The following is a 14437-nucleotide window of genomic DNA, read 5'->3' on the forward strand; positions in this document are numbered from 1 at the left end:
TCCTTGCCCTGACTTTGGGGTAGATTTTAATATCTACGCGCGCGCGTCCAGGTGCGCGCATGTTATAAAATCGGGGTCGGCGCGCGCAAGGGGGTGCACAATTGTGCGCATTGATGCCTGCGGCCTTACCCCGTTCCCAACCCCCTATCCTAACCTCCCTTCCCCTAACCCTCCCGCCCCCTAGCCCTCACCTAGACCCCTCACCGACCTTTATCATACCTGTTGCGCGAGCCAGCAGCCTGCCGGCATGCGATCCTTTGCCGCTGTACCGGGAGCCTCTGACCCCGCCCCGCCCCTTTTTCGAAGCCCCGGGACATACGCACATCCCGGGGCTTTACGCACGTGGCTGGGCCTTTCTAAAATAGGCCCAGCGCGCGTAGGGCTTTTAAAATCCGCCCCTTTCTGCACAATAGACAATCCCTCCCCTCTGCAAGTAGATACAGACAGAGCACTGGCGAGAAACTCAGGGCCATCCTCCTGAATTACAGAAGTGTGTTTAAAGTTTTTGACTCTTTCTAATTATTTCTAAAAGTCTTAGTCTATGTATATTAGGGCTTTAGGTTTTAAAGAATTTAGGATCAGCTTTAAGGATCAGTCAAATTTAGGGCAAAACACTTGTAAGTCAATTTGCCTCAATTTAAAAACAGCACATCATTTATCTAAGGTTACAAATTCTTGCAATTTCTGGAAGAAAAGAAAATTCCACTGGAAAAATTATGCCAGCAAAAAGCACAGCAGGACCTCGGCCCAGAAGAGTTAAATTTAAGGATTTGGTAAAAGACCTTGCTCTGCTTTATTGCTGGCACAGTCTTTTCTGTGAAAAACTTATCCCTTTCTGAAATTACAGAAATTAAGACTTTGGGCAAAAACACAACCAGTTCAAAACTGCGCCATCAAACTGGCCTGCAGACTATGTATTTTCTTGCCCCCAGTCTGCCTGATTCTGAAATTTGTCCCTTAGGTTTGAAAATAAATGCCTTGATGCTTTGAACCAAAATAATCACCTTCAGACTGAAACCTTTTATCTAGTTATTTTTAAGAAGAGCTCTCTGGTTGTTGTACTTGGCTCTGCCCCTTTCTCCTCAAAGTACAGTATGAAATAAGCAGCCCAAGTCTTGAGGTTAAGCCCAGCTAAGTCATAGCCAAGCCTGGATTTCTCAATAGGCACACTAGGTCTGTGCCTAGGGTGGCAAAAATCTGGGGGCGGCAGGCTGGCTGAAGATTTGCTTCCTGTCAGCGGTGCTGAATCTCATTCAGGGAAGATCAGCCCTTTGCTTCCTAATCCAGCCCCTCCCCTCTCAGGCAGCAGGCAGGTATTAGGATGAGAGGGAGTGATAGAGCAGACAGAGCAAAGGGAGATCATCCTGGGAAGATTAGGAGGGGCTGAACGAGGATCATTGGGGGGGGGGGGGGCTGAAGAGAGAAGCTGGGGGATCTCTGTGTGTGAGAAGGTGAAGGGGGCAGTAATAGTGTTTGTGAGAGAGATGGGATTGGTGCCGGCTACGAGTGTGTGTGTGTGTGTATATATATATATATATATATATATATATATATATGCCAGACTGAGTGGGAGGTTAGAGAGGGGATACAAGGGAGAGAAAGAGCAAAGCACGGTGGGGGATACCTGCCTCCCCCCTACCTGCACCCCTACCCCCACCCATAATCCTCTCTCTTCACCTCAGATTCTCTCCCTTCCTCCGACCTCTCTCTCCCTTCTCCTCAGATTCTAGAAATCACACCCAACTTCTCCTACTCCCTCCTCCCCTTCCTGAATCCCAGAACCTTCCTCCCTCTCCCTTCTCTTTTCCCATCCCAGATTCCTGATCTTCCCTGTCTCTCGTCTTCCCCATCCATCCTCTCTCCCTCTCCTCCTGCCATCCCGTTCTCTTTCCTTCTAACGCTCCTCCGTCCTATCCCCAGTCCTCTCACCTTCTCTTTGCCCCATGCCTGGTCTTCTCACCCTCTCCTTCTCTTCCTCCCATCCCTGAGATCACCTCCCTCTATTAATGCTTGAGATCTCTTTTCCTCACCGAATAAAAAAAAAAAAAATTATTGAGACCCAAGAAGCGCTGGAAAATTACTTCATTTTTTATAAAGTAACATAAAAGATGGAAATGTTTTCCAGTGTGCATCAGAATTTGCCAAATAATCTACACTGAGCTGCAGAAGAAAAACTGCTGCTGCTACTCACACCTTCTGCTCCCTATTTTCTGACCTTATTGGGGGAGCGCCACAGCAGCAACAGTGCCGCAGGATGGCAATACACTAAGGGAGGCATTTTCAAAAGTGATCGCACGCGAAAAGGGACTTTTCGCGTGCGATCACTAAATGGGGGCGGAGTCGGCCCCGGAAGAGGAGGAGTCGGGGCGGCAGCGGGGCCGACGCTGCACAGACATCACTGGCGGTGAAAGGAAAGGACCTTTATCGCTGCCAGTTTTGCGCTGAATAACTACACCTTTTATGGTGTAGTTATTCAGCCCCCCCCCCCGCCCCCCATTACCGCCAGATTTTCTAAGGTCGCAGACCTTAGAAAATCCAGCTCTCAATCCATCACTGGTCCTCACATTTTGGTATCTATGCAGCACTCCTGATTTACTTATACAAAAAAAAAAAAATTAAGGAACAGTTTAGCAAAACACTTGCCTCTCTGGACGTAGGCTTTCCCCTGAAGAACTCGTGGTTGAGAGAGCTGTGAGGAGGTTCAAAACGAGGCTGCAGGAAGACACACCCGTTGGCTATGGCTTCCAGAGGAGCGGGACCTTCATATGGAAACCCAAAACCGATGAAGAGCTGGAGAAAGAACCCTGCAAAGGGTTAGACACCAAGTCCAAGGCTGGAATCCCAGTCCCCTAAACATCGGCACCGCACTGGCTGACACACACAGATTTTACAGAGATGGAACTAGTTTAGTACCCAATGCCAAATTTAAAGAAAATGTTTTTAGTGAATCAATTAGATTGAAGAACTTATATGACAAAATTACAGTTTTACTTAGAAGTTGTTTTTGAAAATTTGATAAGTAGATCTCCTGAAATTATCCTGTAATATAATTAGTAATATACAGTATATATATATTTTTTTTTAAATAAATAACACACTATGCAAAGCATACAGATTCCCCACTTTAGTTTATCCCCAGCACTCCTCTCATCCCATGTTTAACCCAATTTTTTTTAGTAATCTGAATTGCTATCAACGCAATAGCTGTTCCCTGAATATCTAGTCAAGATCAAAGTATTTTTCTACACCTCTGAATATACACTATATTTCATATTCTGTGATCTGAACATGTAATGTACCATTTGTTTGTCAAATTCTTCTATATAGGAGAGCATCAAATTGCTGTAAGGAATAGTTTGGTGAGGGGAGCTAACCCATTAAACTAGTTGGGATAAAGTACTGGGGTTTTAACCTGGACAGAGGGGTTGGCCTAGTAGGGAGTAGAGATGAGCTTAGTTTTTCCGTGTCGGGTCGAATTTAGGTTTGGGCGCTTCATTGAAAAATGTGTTATTCGGCGGCACAAATCGGAGAAAACGAGTCAGAAAACTAATCGGGGAAAAAAACGAATTGGGAAAAAAAAAAACTGTCGGAAAAAAAACCATCAGAAAAAAACCACCCCAACCCTTCAATTTTACTTTATTACAACCCCCCCCCCCCCCACCACCACCACCATCCCAATCCCTCCCCAACACTTACTAAAAGCTTGGTGGTCCAGCAGGGTCCCGTGAGCGATGTCTCCCTCTCGGGCCGTCAGGCCTACCACAAATCAGTATTCAAAATGGCGCCAGTGCCCTTTACCCTTACTATGTCACAGGAGCCACCACTGCCATTGGTCGGCCCCTGTCACATGGTAGGTGCAATGGATGGCCTGCGCCATCTTGTGCTCCAACCATGTGACAGGGGCCGACCAGAGTCCCCCCCAAGGCTTGCCAAAAGTCCCTGGTGGTCCAGCGGGGGTCCGGGAGCGAGGGGGTCCTGCGAGCGTTGTTGGCCCCTGTACTCGCTTAGGTTGTAAATTCTTTGGGGAAGGAAATTATTGTATCCGCATGTAACTTGATGTCTGGCACCCTGGTCAGGGTGCTATATAAATGGGAAAAAATTTATATTTCTAATCAAACCCTTCCAGCTACAGTTCACCACCCAGGGAAGGAATATACCAATAAATTAGGTTGCTTCAAAGACTTCTAACTTACGGGTAGATTTTCAAAAAGTTGCACGTGTGAAAAACGGGGATTATGCGCGTATTTTCAAAGGAGCCCAGCCATGCACGAAACTCCCATTACACGTAGAAGTGCCGGGCCGAAGGAAAGGGGCCGTCTGGGGCTGGAGGTGGCTGGTACAGCAGCCATTTGCCGCTGTACCGGAGAAGGGCCTGCCGGCGTGCGCCGCCCACACATACATGCGTAGATTATAAAATCTGGAGCGCATGTGCACGCGGCCCCTGGATTTTATAATATGCGCGCCAACGCGCGCATGTTATATAAATCGGCACGTCCATGTGTGCGTGCCGGGAAGCAAGCACACATGGACGCGCGCACTTCTTTTAAAGTATACCCCATTATGAAGAATAGCTACTAAGATAGAGTCACAGACGTTAATTCTAATAATTCCTGACAGAACAGGAAGCCGCATGAAGAAGAATGTTGAGTTAATGTTGATACAAATGTGCTTTATAAAAACAGGATGGCATGCAAGCAGGAAATTCTTCTCCCTAAATAGAGGCCTCTATGCAGGCCGATCAGCTCCTTAGAGTTGGTCTTGTTTCTTCTCCACACCTCAGCAACGTGCAAGAAACCAAAACCAAAGACTTAATTTTCCAAGCCAACATTATATCTCCATATAATCATCATTATCATCTTCATAACCTCCTGGAGCATATGGAGAGGTGCTGAACAGTTTAGAGGAATTTTGTTTGAGGATCTACTATCGCTGGTGTGCACTCAGGCACAGAAGATAGCACCGAAAGAATCCAGCAAAATGAATAGTGCAAAACTGCGGTAAATTTGGATGGCATGTTATTTGATCCATCTTCCCTAACCCCCTTCCCTCCCCAAACTTTCATCCCAATACATGCTACAAGACAGCAAACATTAAACTGCATTGGGATGGGAGGAAGAAACCAGGTCTGGCTTTATGTCATCATATGGAATGAGGATGACAGGCAGCACTAAAGCCATCATATCACCTATATAGTAGAAATATGTGTTAGGAAACATCATTTGGTATTTGACTGGCTAAAGATAAGGTATTTGGTTTTCATGATATTTTTTGTCCACTATGCTGGATAGAAGACCAGTGGTGCCAGCAAGGTCAAACTTCCTGTTCGTACTGCTACATTTTTTTTTTGGGGGGGGAGAGGTGGGAAATGGGGGGGAGAGAAAGTTTTAAAATGCAATCCTAACTCCCCCTCTGAAAATGCTGTGCCGCTATCAGCAATAGTAGGAAGTCGGTTCAGCTATCACCAGTGTGATAGAGATCTCACTAGACCTTGCTTGCATGTGATGTCAGCGTCTTATGGAAGGGTGATGTGAGGATATAAAACCGCTCCACAAAAGTGATGTAGGAGTCTTTTCAGGTGGAATTCTAAGGTCAGGGGTCCTATTGGAGTTGGAGCTGTCACTTCATAGAATGGTACCATAGAGCCTGTCTCTCCACAGGCCTTCTCCAGAGGAGTACAGAGAAGGAGTTCCTGGGAGAACAAAAAGTGAAAAGGAGAAAAGGACTTCCTTGAAGCCTGGAGCCCAGAGAAGAGGTTTTTCCTGGGAGATGGGAATGAGTGTACTGAGAGGTGCCAAAGGAGAGGCTTCTTGCCTGGGAAAGTCTGCAAAAGTCAAGCCTTCAATGTCTTGAGGAGGAAAGGATTTTTTTTTTTTTTTTTTTTTTAAATCTGGGGGATGAGCATCCTGAGAAGTGCCAGGGGAGCGGCATCTTGCCTGGGAAAGTTCTCCAGAGTCTACGACTGATTCAGCCACAATCAGCCAGAGATACCAGAGGTAGAAGGAATGAGACAAGGGATTCTTAAAGAACAGAATTCATCTACCCACCAGGTACCTAGAGGGCCCAGGGTGAAGGGGTACTTTCTAGGGATGTTCATTCATTTTAAACGAATGTGCAAAACATGACAAATAGGGGCAATTCATTTTATTTGGGAGACCAGAAAATGGATTAAGCCCCCCCCCCCAAATGAAACAAACCTTATTCATTGCATTAATTTAAAAAGAATGCATCAGGCCTAGGCCTAGGTCTGAGGCCGGGGCCTTGCCTAGGGCATAAGCCAAGGCCCAAAGCAGGGGCCGCACCCTAGGCTTTAGCGTGACGCTAGAATCTTGGCCTAGGCCAGGGCCAAAGACGGGGCTTTGGCTAAGACCTCAGACCCCCCAAAAAATGTCATTTACTTGATCCGTTGGCTAGCCGAAGAAGTTGCCAGGCTGAGTCTCGACGCCTGGGCCTCAGCCTAGACCAGAGCCTGGGCCCAAGCCGTGGGCCCAGAAGCCAAGTCCTGACACTGGGGCCTTGGCCTGGACCCAAGCCGATGCTGGGGCCTGACCTGGAGGCCAGGTCCAGATGCTTGGGCCTCGGCCTAGGCCTGACCCTGTGGCCCATCCCGGAGGCTGGGACCTTACCCAGCATCGAGCCTGGACCTTGGCCCATTGCTGGGGCCTGACCGGGAGGCCAGGTCTCGATGCTTGGGCCTTGGCCTAGGGGCCAGGCATCCCAGATCTGAATATGACGTTGTCTTCTTTCTTTGTAAACTGATGCTGTCCGCTGATGTCGTGCTGAAGTTAATTAATTCTGGCACATTCACCCCAGTGAACGGAGCCATTTTGATGTACAGCAAGGCCTGATGCTGAGGCCCAGGCATTGCAGTGATCTGTTTCAGCCCAAGCAAGGCCGAGGCTATGGACTGAGCCTAGGCCTTGCCGGCGGATCCTCACCAGACCGGGTAAGTGGAGGCCAGAAAGATCCTGGCCCTGGTAATTTTCCAGGTGGTGGGGATGGGAGGCCCTGTTTTCTTTTTTTCTTTTTTTTTTAATGTTTCATTTGTTTTTTTTCACATGAATGAAACAAATCATTCTATGAACCGAAATTCGTGGGAAAAAAATCTCCTGAAAACAAACCGAAAAAGGAAAACATTTTTTATCCCTGCAAACCCCTGGTACCTTCCCATAAGATCTTACCTGTGGGGTAAAGGTGAGGTAAAGAAAAGTGAAGAGAGACTGAATTTTACTGTTGGGTCCAGTTGTGTGCTATGTTTTGGAATTTTTATTTCTGCCATCAGCCCAGTAATGACTTTTTTGTTTTTAACAACAGCACAAGTGTAAGGAGTGGTTATTTTATGAGTGGCTGGGAGCTGGTGTGCAGAAGAGCCTCAGAGAGGTAGAAACCCTAAGCGCCTTGGAAAGATTTGCATAGTCTGTGGTCCTTCCCATGTGCCCCCATGCCCATGACCAGAATAGGACAGGAGCTACACATGTCTGATTTCCCCAAGCAAAGCAGGGAAAATCAGAGAGGATAGTTTCCCAACATGCACTAGGTAGACTGGTTTAGCCTGTTGCTAGTGAACTGAAACCATCAGAGTCACTCTCAGGCCGATACAGTACAGTGCGCTCCGACGGAGCGTACTGTTAACCCGCATTTGGATGCGCGTTTTCGATGCGCTAGCTTTACCCCTTATTCAGTAAGGGGTAATAGCGCATCGAAAACGCGCGTCCAACCCCCCCCCCCCCCGAAACTAATAGTGCCCACAACATGCAAATGCATGTTGATGGCCCTATTAGGTATTCCCGCGCAATACAGAAAGTAAAATGTGCAGCCAAGCCACACATTTTACTTTCAGAAATTAGCGCCTACCCAAAGGCTGGCATTAATTTCTGCAGGCGCCGGGGAAGTGTACAGAAAAGCAGAAAAAACTGCTTCTCTGTACACCCTCCAACTTAATATCATGGCAATATGAAGTCGGAGGTCCCAAAAGTTAAAAATAATAAAAAATAAAAATTTAAAATCGGCCTGCGGTTCGCGGATTGAAAACCGGAATTTCAATTTTGCCGGCGTCCGGTTTGCGAACCCGTGGCTGTCAGCGGGTTTGATAGCCGACGCCGGCAAAATTGAGTGTTGGCTGTCAAACCCGCTGACAGCCGCCGCTCCTGTCCAAAAAGAGGCGCTAGGGACGCACTAGTGTCCCTAGCGCCTCTTTTTACCGCAGGTCCTAATTTGACTAATTTTTTTTTCTGAATCGCGCGCACAGGAGAGTGGCCTGTGCACGCGCTGGGAGAGCGGGCGCTTGCCCGCTCTCCCGTGATTTTTACTGTATCGGCCTGACAGTACATGATGTCAGATACAGGCCAATTGGCCTACCCTGTGTGCTCAAACTGTGATTTTTAATTTGGTTTTCTACTATTATGGGTAGATTAGCATATAAATTCTCATTTCTAAAATCAGCATTAGTTACCCTCCACACCCCGCCCCCATCCTCTCAAGCCTGCTGCCACCACTGCACTGCAGTATTTTACTTTGCAGAACGGGGGCTACAAATCCCTGGCTACTCTCCCTGGGAACAATTTGTGTAAATGGAGATTTATTTACACGACTACATAGTCAGGTTGGAAGACAACCAGAGGCCCACAAGTTCAATATTCCTTCCAGAAATACAAGCTTGCTTTTTTGCACACCCCTTGCAAATATTGTCTGTCAGATGCACTTTGCTAGCAAGCAGACAGCATTGTTTCTACAATGGTAGGGCCACTTTATTTTCCTCATTCAGTTTATTGATTGTGGGTGAAAATGTGTCCATTCTTCATTAACAAAGCCACGTGTGATATGTTTCCTGTCAAAGGCTTTTTCAACGGTGAGTGGATGTAGAAAAGGGAATTTGCATATACATTAGACAAGGGTTTTCCAAATCTGTCCTCCACAGCCAGTCGGAGTTTCAGGAGATCCACAAACAAATATGCATGAGACAAATCTGCATATATTATGTCTCCAATGTATGCCAATTTATCTCATGCATATTCATGGTGGATCTCCTAAAAACTCGACTGGCTGCAGAATCACCTGGCGCGAATTCCTTGCAAATCTCGCGAGAATCACTATAAGTACTGGGCTTGACGGCGTCTCTGTTTTACACTAGCAGAAGGAATGTCAGAGTGTTCTGCAGACACTAATGATATTGTGACATTGTGACAGTGTGACAGCAGCCCTGCAGGCATATTTTAAGTCCTGCTAATTGAATTGCCCCTGAGGCAGCTCTATGAGCGAAACTCGGCCAGAGTCGGGCATTGAAATAAAGGGCTTCTTCTGATCGTCCGATTCTCATTGTCTTTACTGTATCACAGCCAACTGGATCGGCTTTTTGGGTGCAGAATCACCTGGACAGGTTTGGGAAACCCCGTATTAGATGTACACTCTGAAAATAAAAATACTTATTTGAAAGCAACATTAGAAAAGACAGTTTGGACTGAACATGTGCAGCACCTGGCCTGGAGAGGGGGGAAGAAGGGGTTAAAGGGCAGGGGAAGAGGAGTGGGGAGGGATAATCAGATGTGGGTCCGATATTCCAAACTTCTGTGACCTCTGTTCCTAGACGACTTACATTAAATCTGAGTCATGACGTTTTTTTTCTTTCACAAAATGTAAGATGAATGAATAACTGATTCAAGAAAAAAAATTCCTCCAGTGCTTCAAGAAAGTAAAATGCCATCCAAAAAGACCTCACATAGAATAGGAAATAATTATGTTTTGTAAGTACCAATGAGAAGATACTTATTAAAAGTTTATTATAACTTCAGATCTTTTATGGATGATCCAATGTACAAGGGAAAAAAACTGTAAAGTAATTTCTGGGCACCAGGGTTTTGTGTTTTACAGTTTTAATTTTAATTTCCACACCTATCCACATGTACCTCTGAATAGAGGGCGATTTAAGCAGTGGGCAAAAATTCAGACATTTTCAAACAAACCTGTATAAAATGAGTCTTCCGTGGACACAATCAATTGTGTGTTTGTGCTAAAACTGAATGTTGTTGTCAACATCCCACTGCACCAGTGTGCAATAAAATCTCACACAAAACAAATCTGCCAAAATGACTCAAATCGCTTAAACTGTGCAGTTTGGAAATGGAGCAAGTTTTGCCCGAGGCAAAAATCTGTGCAAAAGAACTGCTAAAAGATGCTCAAATAACATGCCCAGCATGGTACCTTGTAATTTCAGTTTACTCACGCCTTTCTGCAGGGAAAAACCCCCCACACCCAACATATGTTACAATAGGCTTAATAATATACTCAATGTAACAATATAAATCATCAAAAACAGCAGCATCATAAAAATATAAATACAAAATGCATTAATATAAAAGCCCTATCACAGCCTAACCTCCCCACTCTCACTAAGAGGCAGGAACAAGTCTGCACAATAAAACTAACATAAAAAAAATACACTTTCCCCAAAACCCACACATTAATATTCCCATCTCATACCTTGGCTTTCTTCAGCAGTTGCTGGAGCTCATGCTGTGGCAGGAGACCATGGTTCTTGACGAAGGGCGGCACCTCGGGTGGTCTTTGGCTCTCGTAGTAAACAGTCCCATGAATCTCCATGTGCTTGTTGAGGATCGCCAGGAACTTCTCTTTACCCTGACAAAAGAAAACAGAATCTTAATGAACTAAATAAATACCTACATATTCTATAAAGGGCAAAAGGGATTTTATCTCCCTTATTAAACAGTAGGGATGTGAATCGTGTCCTCGATCGTCTTAACGATCGATTTCGGCTGGGAGGGGGAGGGAATCGTATTGTTGCCGTTTGGGGGGGTAAAATATTGTGAAAAATCGTTAAAAATCGTTAAAAATCGAAAAATCGAAAAACCGGCACATTAAAACCCCCTAAAACCCACCCCCGACCCTTTAAATTAAATCCCCCACCCTCCCGAACCCCCCCCCCCAAATAACTTAAATAACCTGCGGGTCCAGCGGCGGTCCGGAACGGCAGCGGTCCGGAACGGGCTCCTGCTCTGAATCTTGTCGTCTTCAGCCGGCGCCATTTTCCAAAATGGCGCCGAAAAATGGCGGCGGCCATAGACGAAAAAGATTGGACGGCAGGAGGTCCTTCCGGACCCCCGCTGGACTTTTGGCAAGTCTCGTGGGGGTCAGGAGGCCCCCCACAAGCTGGCCAAAAGTTCCTGGAGGTCCAGCGGGGGTCAGGGAGCGATTTCCCGCCGCGAATCGTTTTCGTACGGAAAATGGCGCCGGCAGGAGATCGACTGCAGGAGGTCGTTCAGCGAGGCGCCGGAACCCTCGCTGAACGACCTCCTGCAGTCGATCTCCTGCCGGCGCCATTTTCCGTACGAAAACGATTCGCGGCGGGAAATCGCTCCCTGACCCCCGCTGGACCTCCAGGAACTTTTGGCCAGCTTGTGGGGGGCCTCCTGACCCCCACGAGACTTGCCAAAAGTCCAGCGGGGGTCCGGAAGGACCTCCTGCCGTCCAATCTTTTTCGTCTATGGCCGCCGCCATTTTTCGGCGCCATTTTGGAAAATGGCGCCGGCTGAAGACGACAAGATTCAGAGCAGGAGCCCGTTCCGGACCGCTGCCGTTCCGGACCGCCGCTGGACCCGCAGGTTATTTAAGTTATTTGGGGGGGGGTTCGGGAGGGTGGGGGATTTAATTTAAAGGGTCGGGGGTGGGTTTTAGGGGGTTTTAGTGTGCCGGCTCACGATTCTAACGATTTATAACGATAAATCGTTAGAATCTGTATTGTATTGTGTTCCATAACGGTTTAAGACGATATTAAAATTATCGGACGATAATTTTAATCGTCCTAAAACGATTCACATCCCTATTAAACAGTACGTTTTTGGGTTGTGAGGAGTAGAGGTGCAGAAGTCCAGAGTTCTGAGTGGACCCTGCCACTGGATTTTCTGTGGTTCTTGCCAACTACTCCATTTCTAAGGCTTGCATACTCCTCTCCTGTAGCTGCCTCTCACTAGAAAATGTAGTACTGGTCACCCTTGGTATCACCAGAAACAGGATGCTTCATATGTTGGGGGCATAAAAGCAGCGCAGACAAGGGCAAGTCAAGTTTAATTCATCACATACAAGGCACCACTTGTCTTCCTTATTTGTGCTCATAACAAAAGGCTTTTGGAAAGAGAGGCCCCATGATGAGAGCTGGGCCCATTCACATCTTGCTTCCAGGCTAGCAATAGCCTTTTAATGTGGTCTTCAAGGACTCATTTCTAGTTTTACATTTACATTTATATATTGCCTTTCAGTAAAAAAAAAAAAAAAAAAAAAGCACTCCAAAGCAGTTTACAACATTAAAATACAATAAAATATCACATTAAAAAAAACAAACAAAAGCATAATAACCCAACCCCCAGCCTCAACAGAAGGGCAGAGCTACGTAGCATATCATCACAATTCAAACCACATACATGGGACTGCACGACTCCTCTGCTTAAAATCTCTTTTTACACACACACACACACACACACACATGCACGCATACACACTTCACATAGAAAGCAGAACAGGCTCCCCTCGAAGAGCTTCATGCAAGGCAGCCTTTATCTGGCAACTGGACAATAACTTCGCAAAGCTATTTATCATCAAATAATCACTTTAAAGGACTGACTTTTAATATTTGTGTTTTTGCTTGTTAATAAGAGCAGTTTCAGCATACACAGTGCTCTTGAAGAGGTTTCCTGCAGTGACATAAGAGTTCATTAAACAAAGGTTCTGAGCTGCAGTATATGTCTGCGTGGAGCTCAAATTGTGATTCATCGGGGTTTTTACTGTTTTTAGTAAAAGGAATGGGAAGGAAAAGCTGGATCCACCAGGAAGCAGAAGTGCCTGGCCAGGCGAAGTTAATGGGGCTGTTGCCCCCTTCACCCTCACTGCGGTCACTTCCGTCTGTTGCTGGACGTAGGGGATGCATCAGTGGTAGGGTGGGCTTTGCAGGAGGAGGCTGCCCAGTAGGCAGAGGCATAAAAGGGAGTAAGTCAGGTGACTCACTCTCTTTTTCTCTTTCCTGCTGGCCAAGGAGCTCAGTAAGCATACTACTGTTACCCAACGCTCTCCCCACTTAACAGGCCTGGTGATCTGCTCCCAATCTCCCTCTTCTATTTGGGAATTCTTCCATTCATCCTCCTCTGGGGGGGGGGGGGGCGGGAGGCTCCTTGGCTGTCTCCGAAGCCTCTTCCTTCCCCTCCAGCCAGCATTTTAGTTTCTCCAGCAGATCTCTTCCGAGCTGCCGGAAGTGCTATGTCCTACCTCTGTGACTCGGCGAGCAAACATTAAACAAACTTTGCAGATTCTTGTGTTCATCCCCAGGCCTAGCATGATTGTGATAGGGACTCCCACCATCACCAGCTTGTACCTAGCCCTGGGCCTGATGATTGAGCAGCGGGATCTCTTCCTCAATCTGCACCTCTGTAGGCCATTGGGGGGAGTCCCAGGTAGTGGATGTGCAGATTCTTGTCTCTTTTCTGCTGATCCAGATAGGTGGAGCTCTAACAATGGGGAGGACCCATCCCAGCTTGCTGTAGAAATAGCAGTCAGTTCCTCTCCTCTTCAGACTTAACTACTCATCAGAGAGTGTCTCATCACATACCACTCCTATGCTAATGACATTCAACTACTGGCTCCACTCAACAAGAGCCAGACTCAGCTATCATCAGCCTCAACAAATTCCTAACATTAATCGCCAACTGTCTACACCAAAACAAACTTAGTCTTATCCCAAATGAAAGGCACCTCAAGTCTTACTATAGAAGTAAAACATTCCAAAGTTGGGAGGCTTCTGGAGGTATGCACAAGGTTTCTCCCCTCAAAAAGGGGATGGCTTGGAAGGAAGTTATAAAAGAGACTTCTACAAGCCCTAGGAAGGAGTGACAGAGGAGTTGACCAGAGGTTGTGGTCTGAGACAGTGACCTAGAGCTGTTTGAGAAATTAGGCTGGCACTCCCACCAGTCAAGATGCCTTCTGTGCAAAGGCTGAGACATGCAGCCTTGGTGGGAGAGTGAGAAGTATTCCTACTTCTGGGGAAGATCTGAGTGTGAAAAGATTCTCAAGATGATTTCAAAGGGGACAAAAATATCCCTCTGTAGTCCAGGATTTTGCAGAACAGCCTTGGAAAGCCCACAGCTTGGGACATAGGTGTGTCAGGAGAGGTGAATCCACACTGCATCTAAGGTCCTGAGGAGTAACAGATCATGATAGGGTTGGACTAGGGAAGCACATCTGTGCTGTTATGGAAGATTTGGAAGTACAAAGCTACAGTATTTGCATTTTTGCTTGAATTAGTGCTACTGAAGCTGTGGGTTTTTTTCTAACTGTTATTCTGCCCTATCTGGACTTTGATTCTTTAGGATTTTCCAATACATTTGCTATCTGTTTTGGAACATTACTGGTATGGAGCTGAAATTTTCCCTTGAGTAAATGC

At 46.5% G+C, this 14437-nt stretch overlaps 1 protein-coding gene across 6 annotated transcripts in view; it reads right to left on the reverse strand.

Annotated features, from left to right (window-relative positions):
- MGAT5B (alpha-1,6-mannosylglycoprotein 6-beta-N-acetylglucosaminyltransferase B) overlaps nt 1-14437 on the reverse strand; it is a 498248-nt gene that overhangs the window by 90845 nt on the left and 392966 nt on the right. For all 6 annotated transcript variants that reach the window (XM_029600396.1, XM_029600400.1, XM_029600401.1 and 3 more), the window contains exons 12-13: nt 10474-10629; nt 2644-2790 (exon numbers count right to left, since the gene is read on the reverse strand). In XM_029600396.1, coding sequence (XP_029456256.1) covers nt 2644-2790; nt 10474-10629 — 303 coding nt within the window. The remainder of the gene's footprint in view (nt 1-2643; nt 2791-10473; nt 10630-14437) is intronic.

This window comes from Rhinatrema bivittatum, chromosome 4, assembly GCF_901001135.1.
Source record: "Rhinatrema bivittatum chromosome 4, aRhiBiv1.1, whole genome shotgun sequence".
NCBI lineage: Eukaryota > Metazoa > Chordata > Amphibia > Gymnophiona > Rhinatrematidae > Rhinatrema > Rhinatrema bivittatum.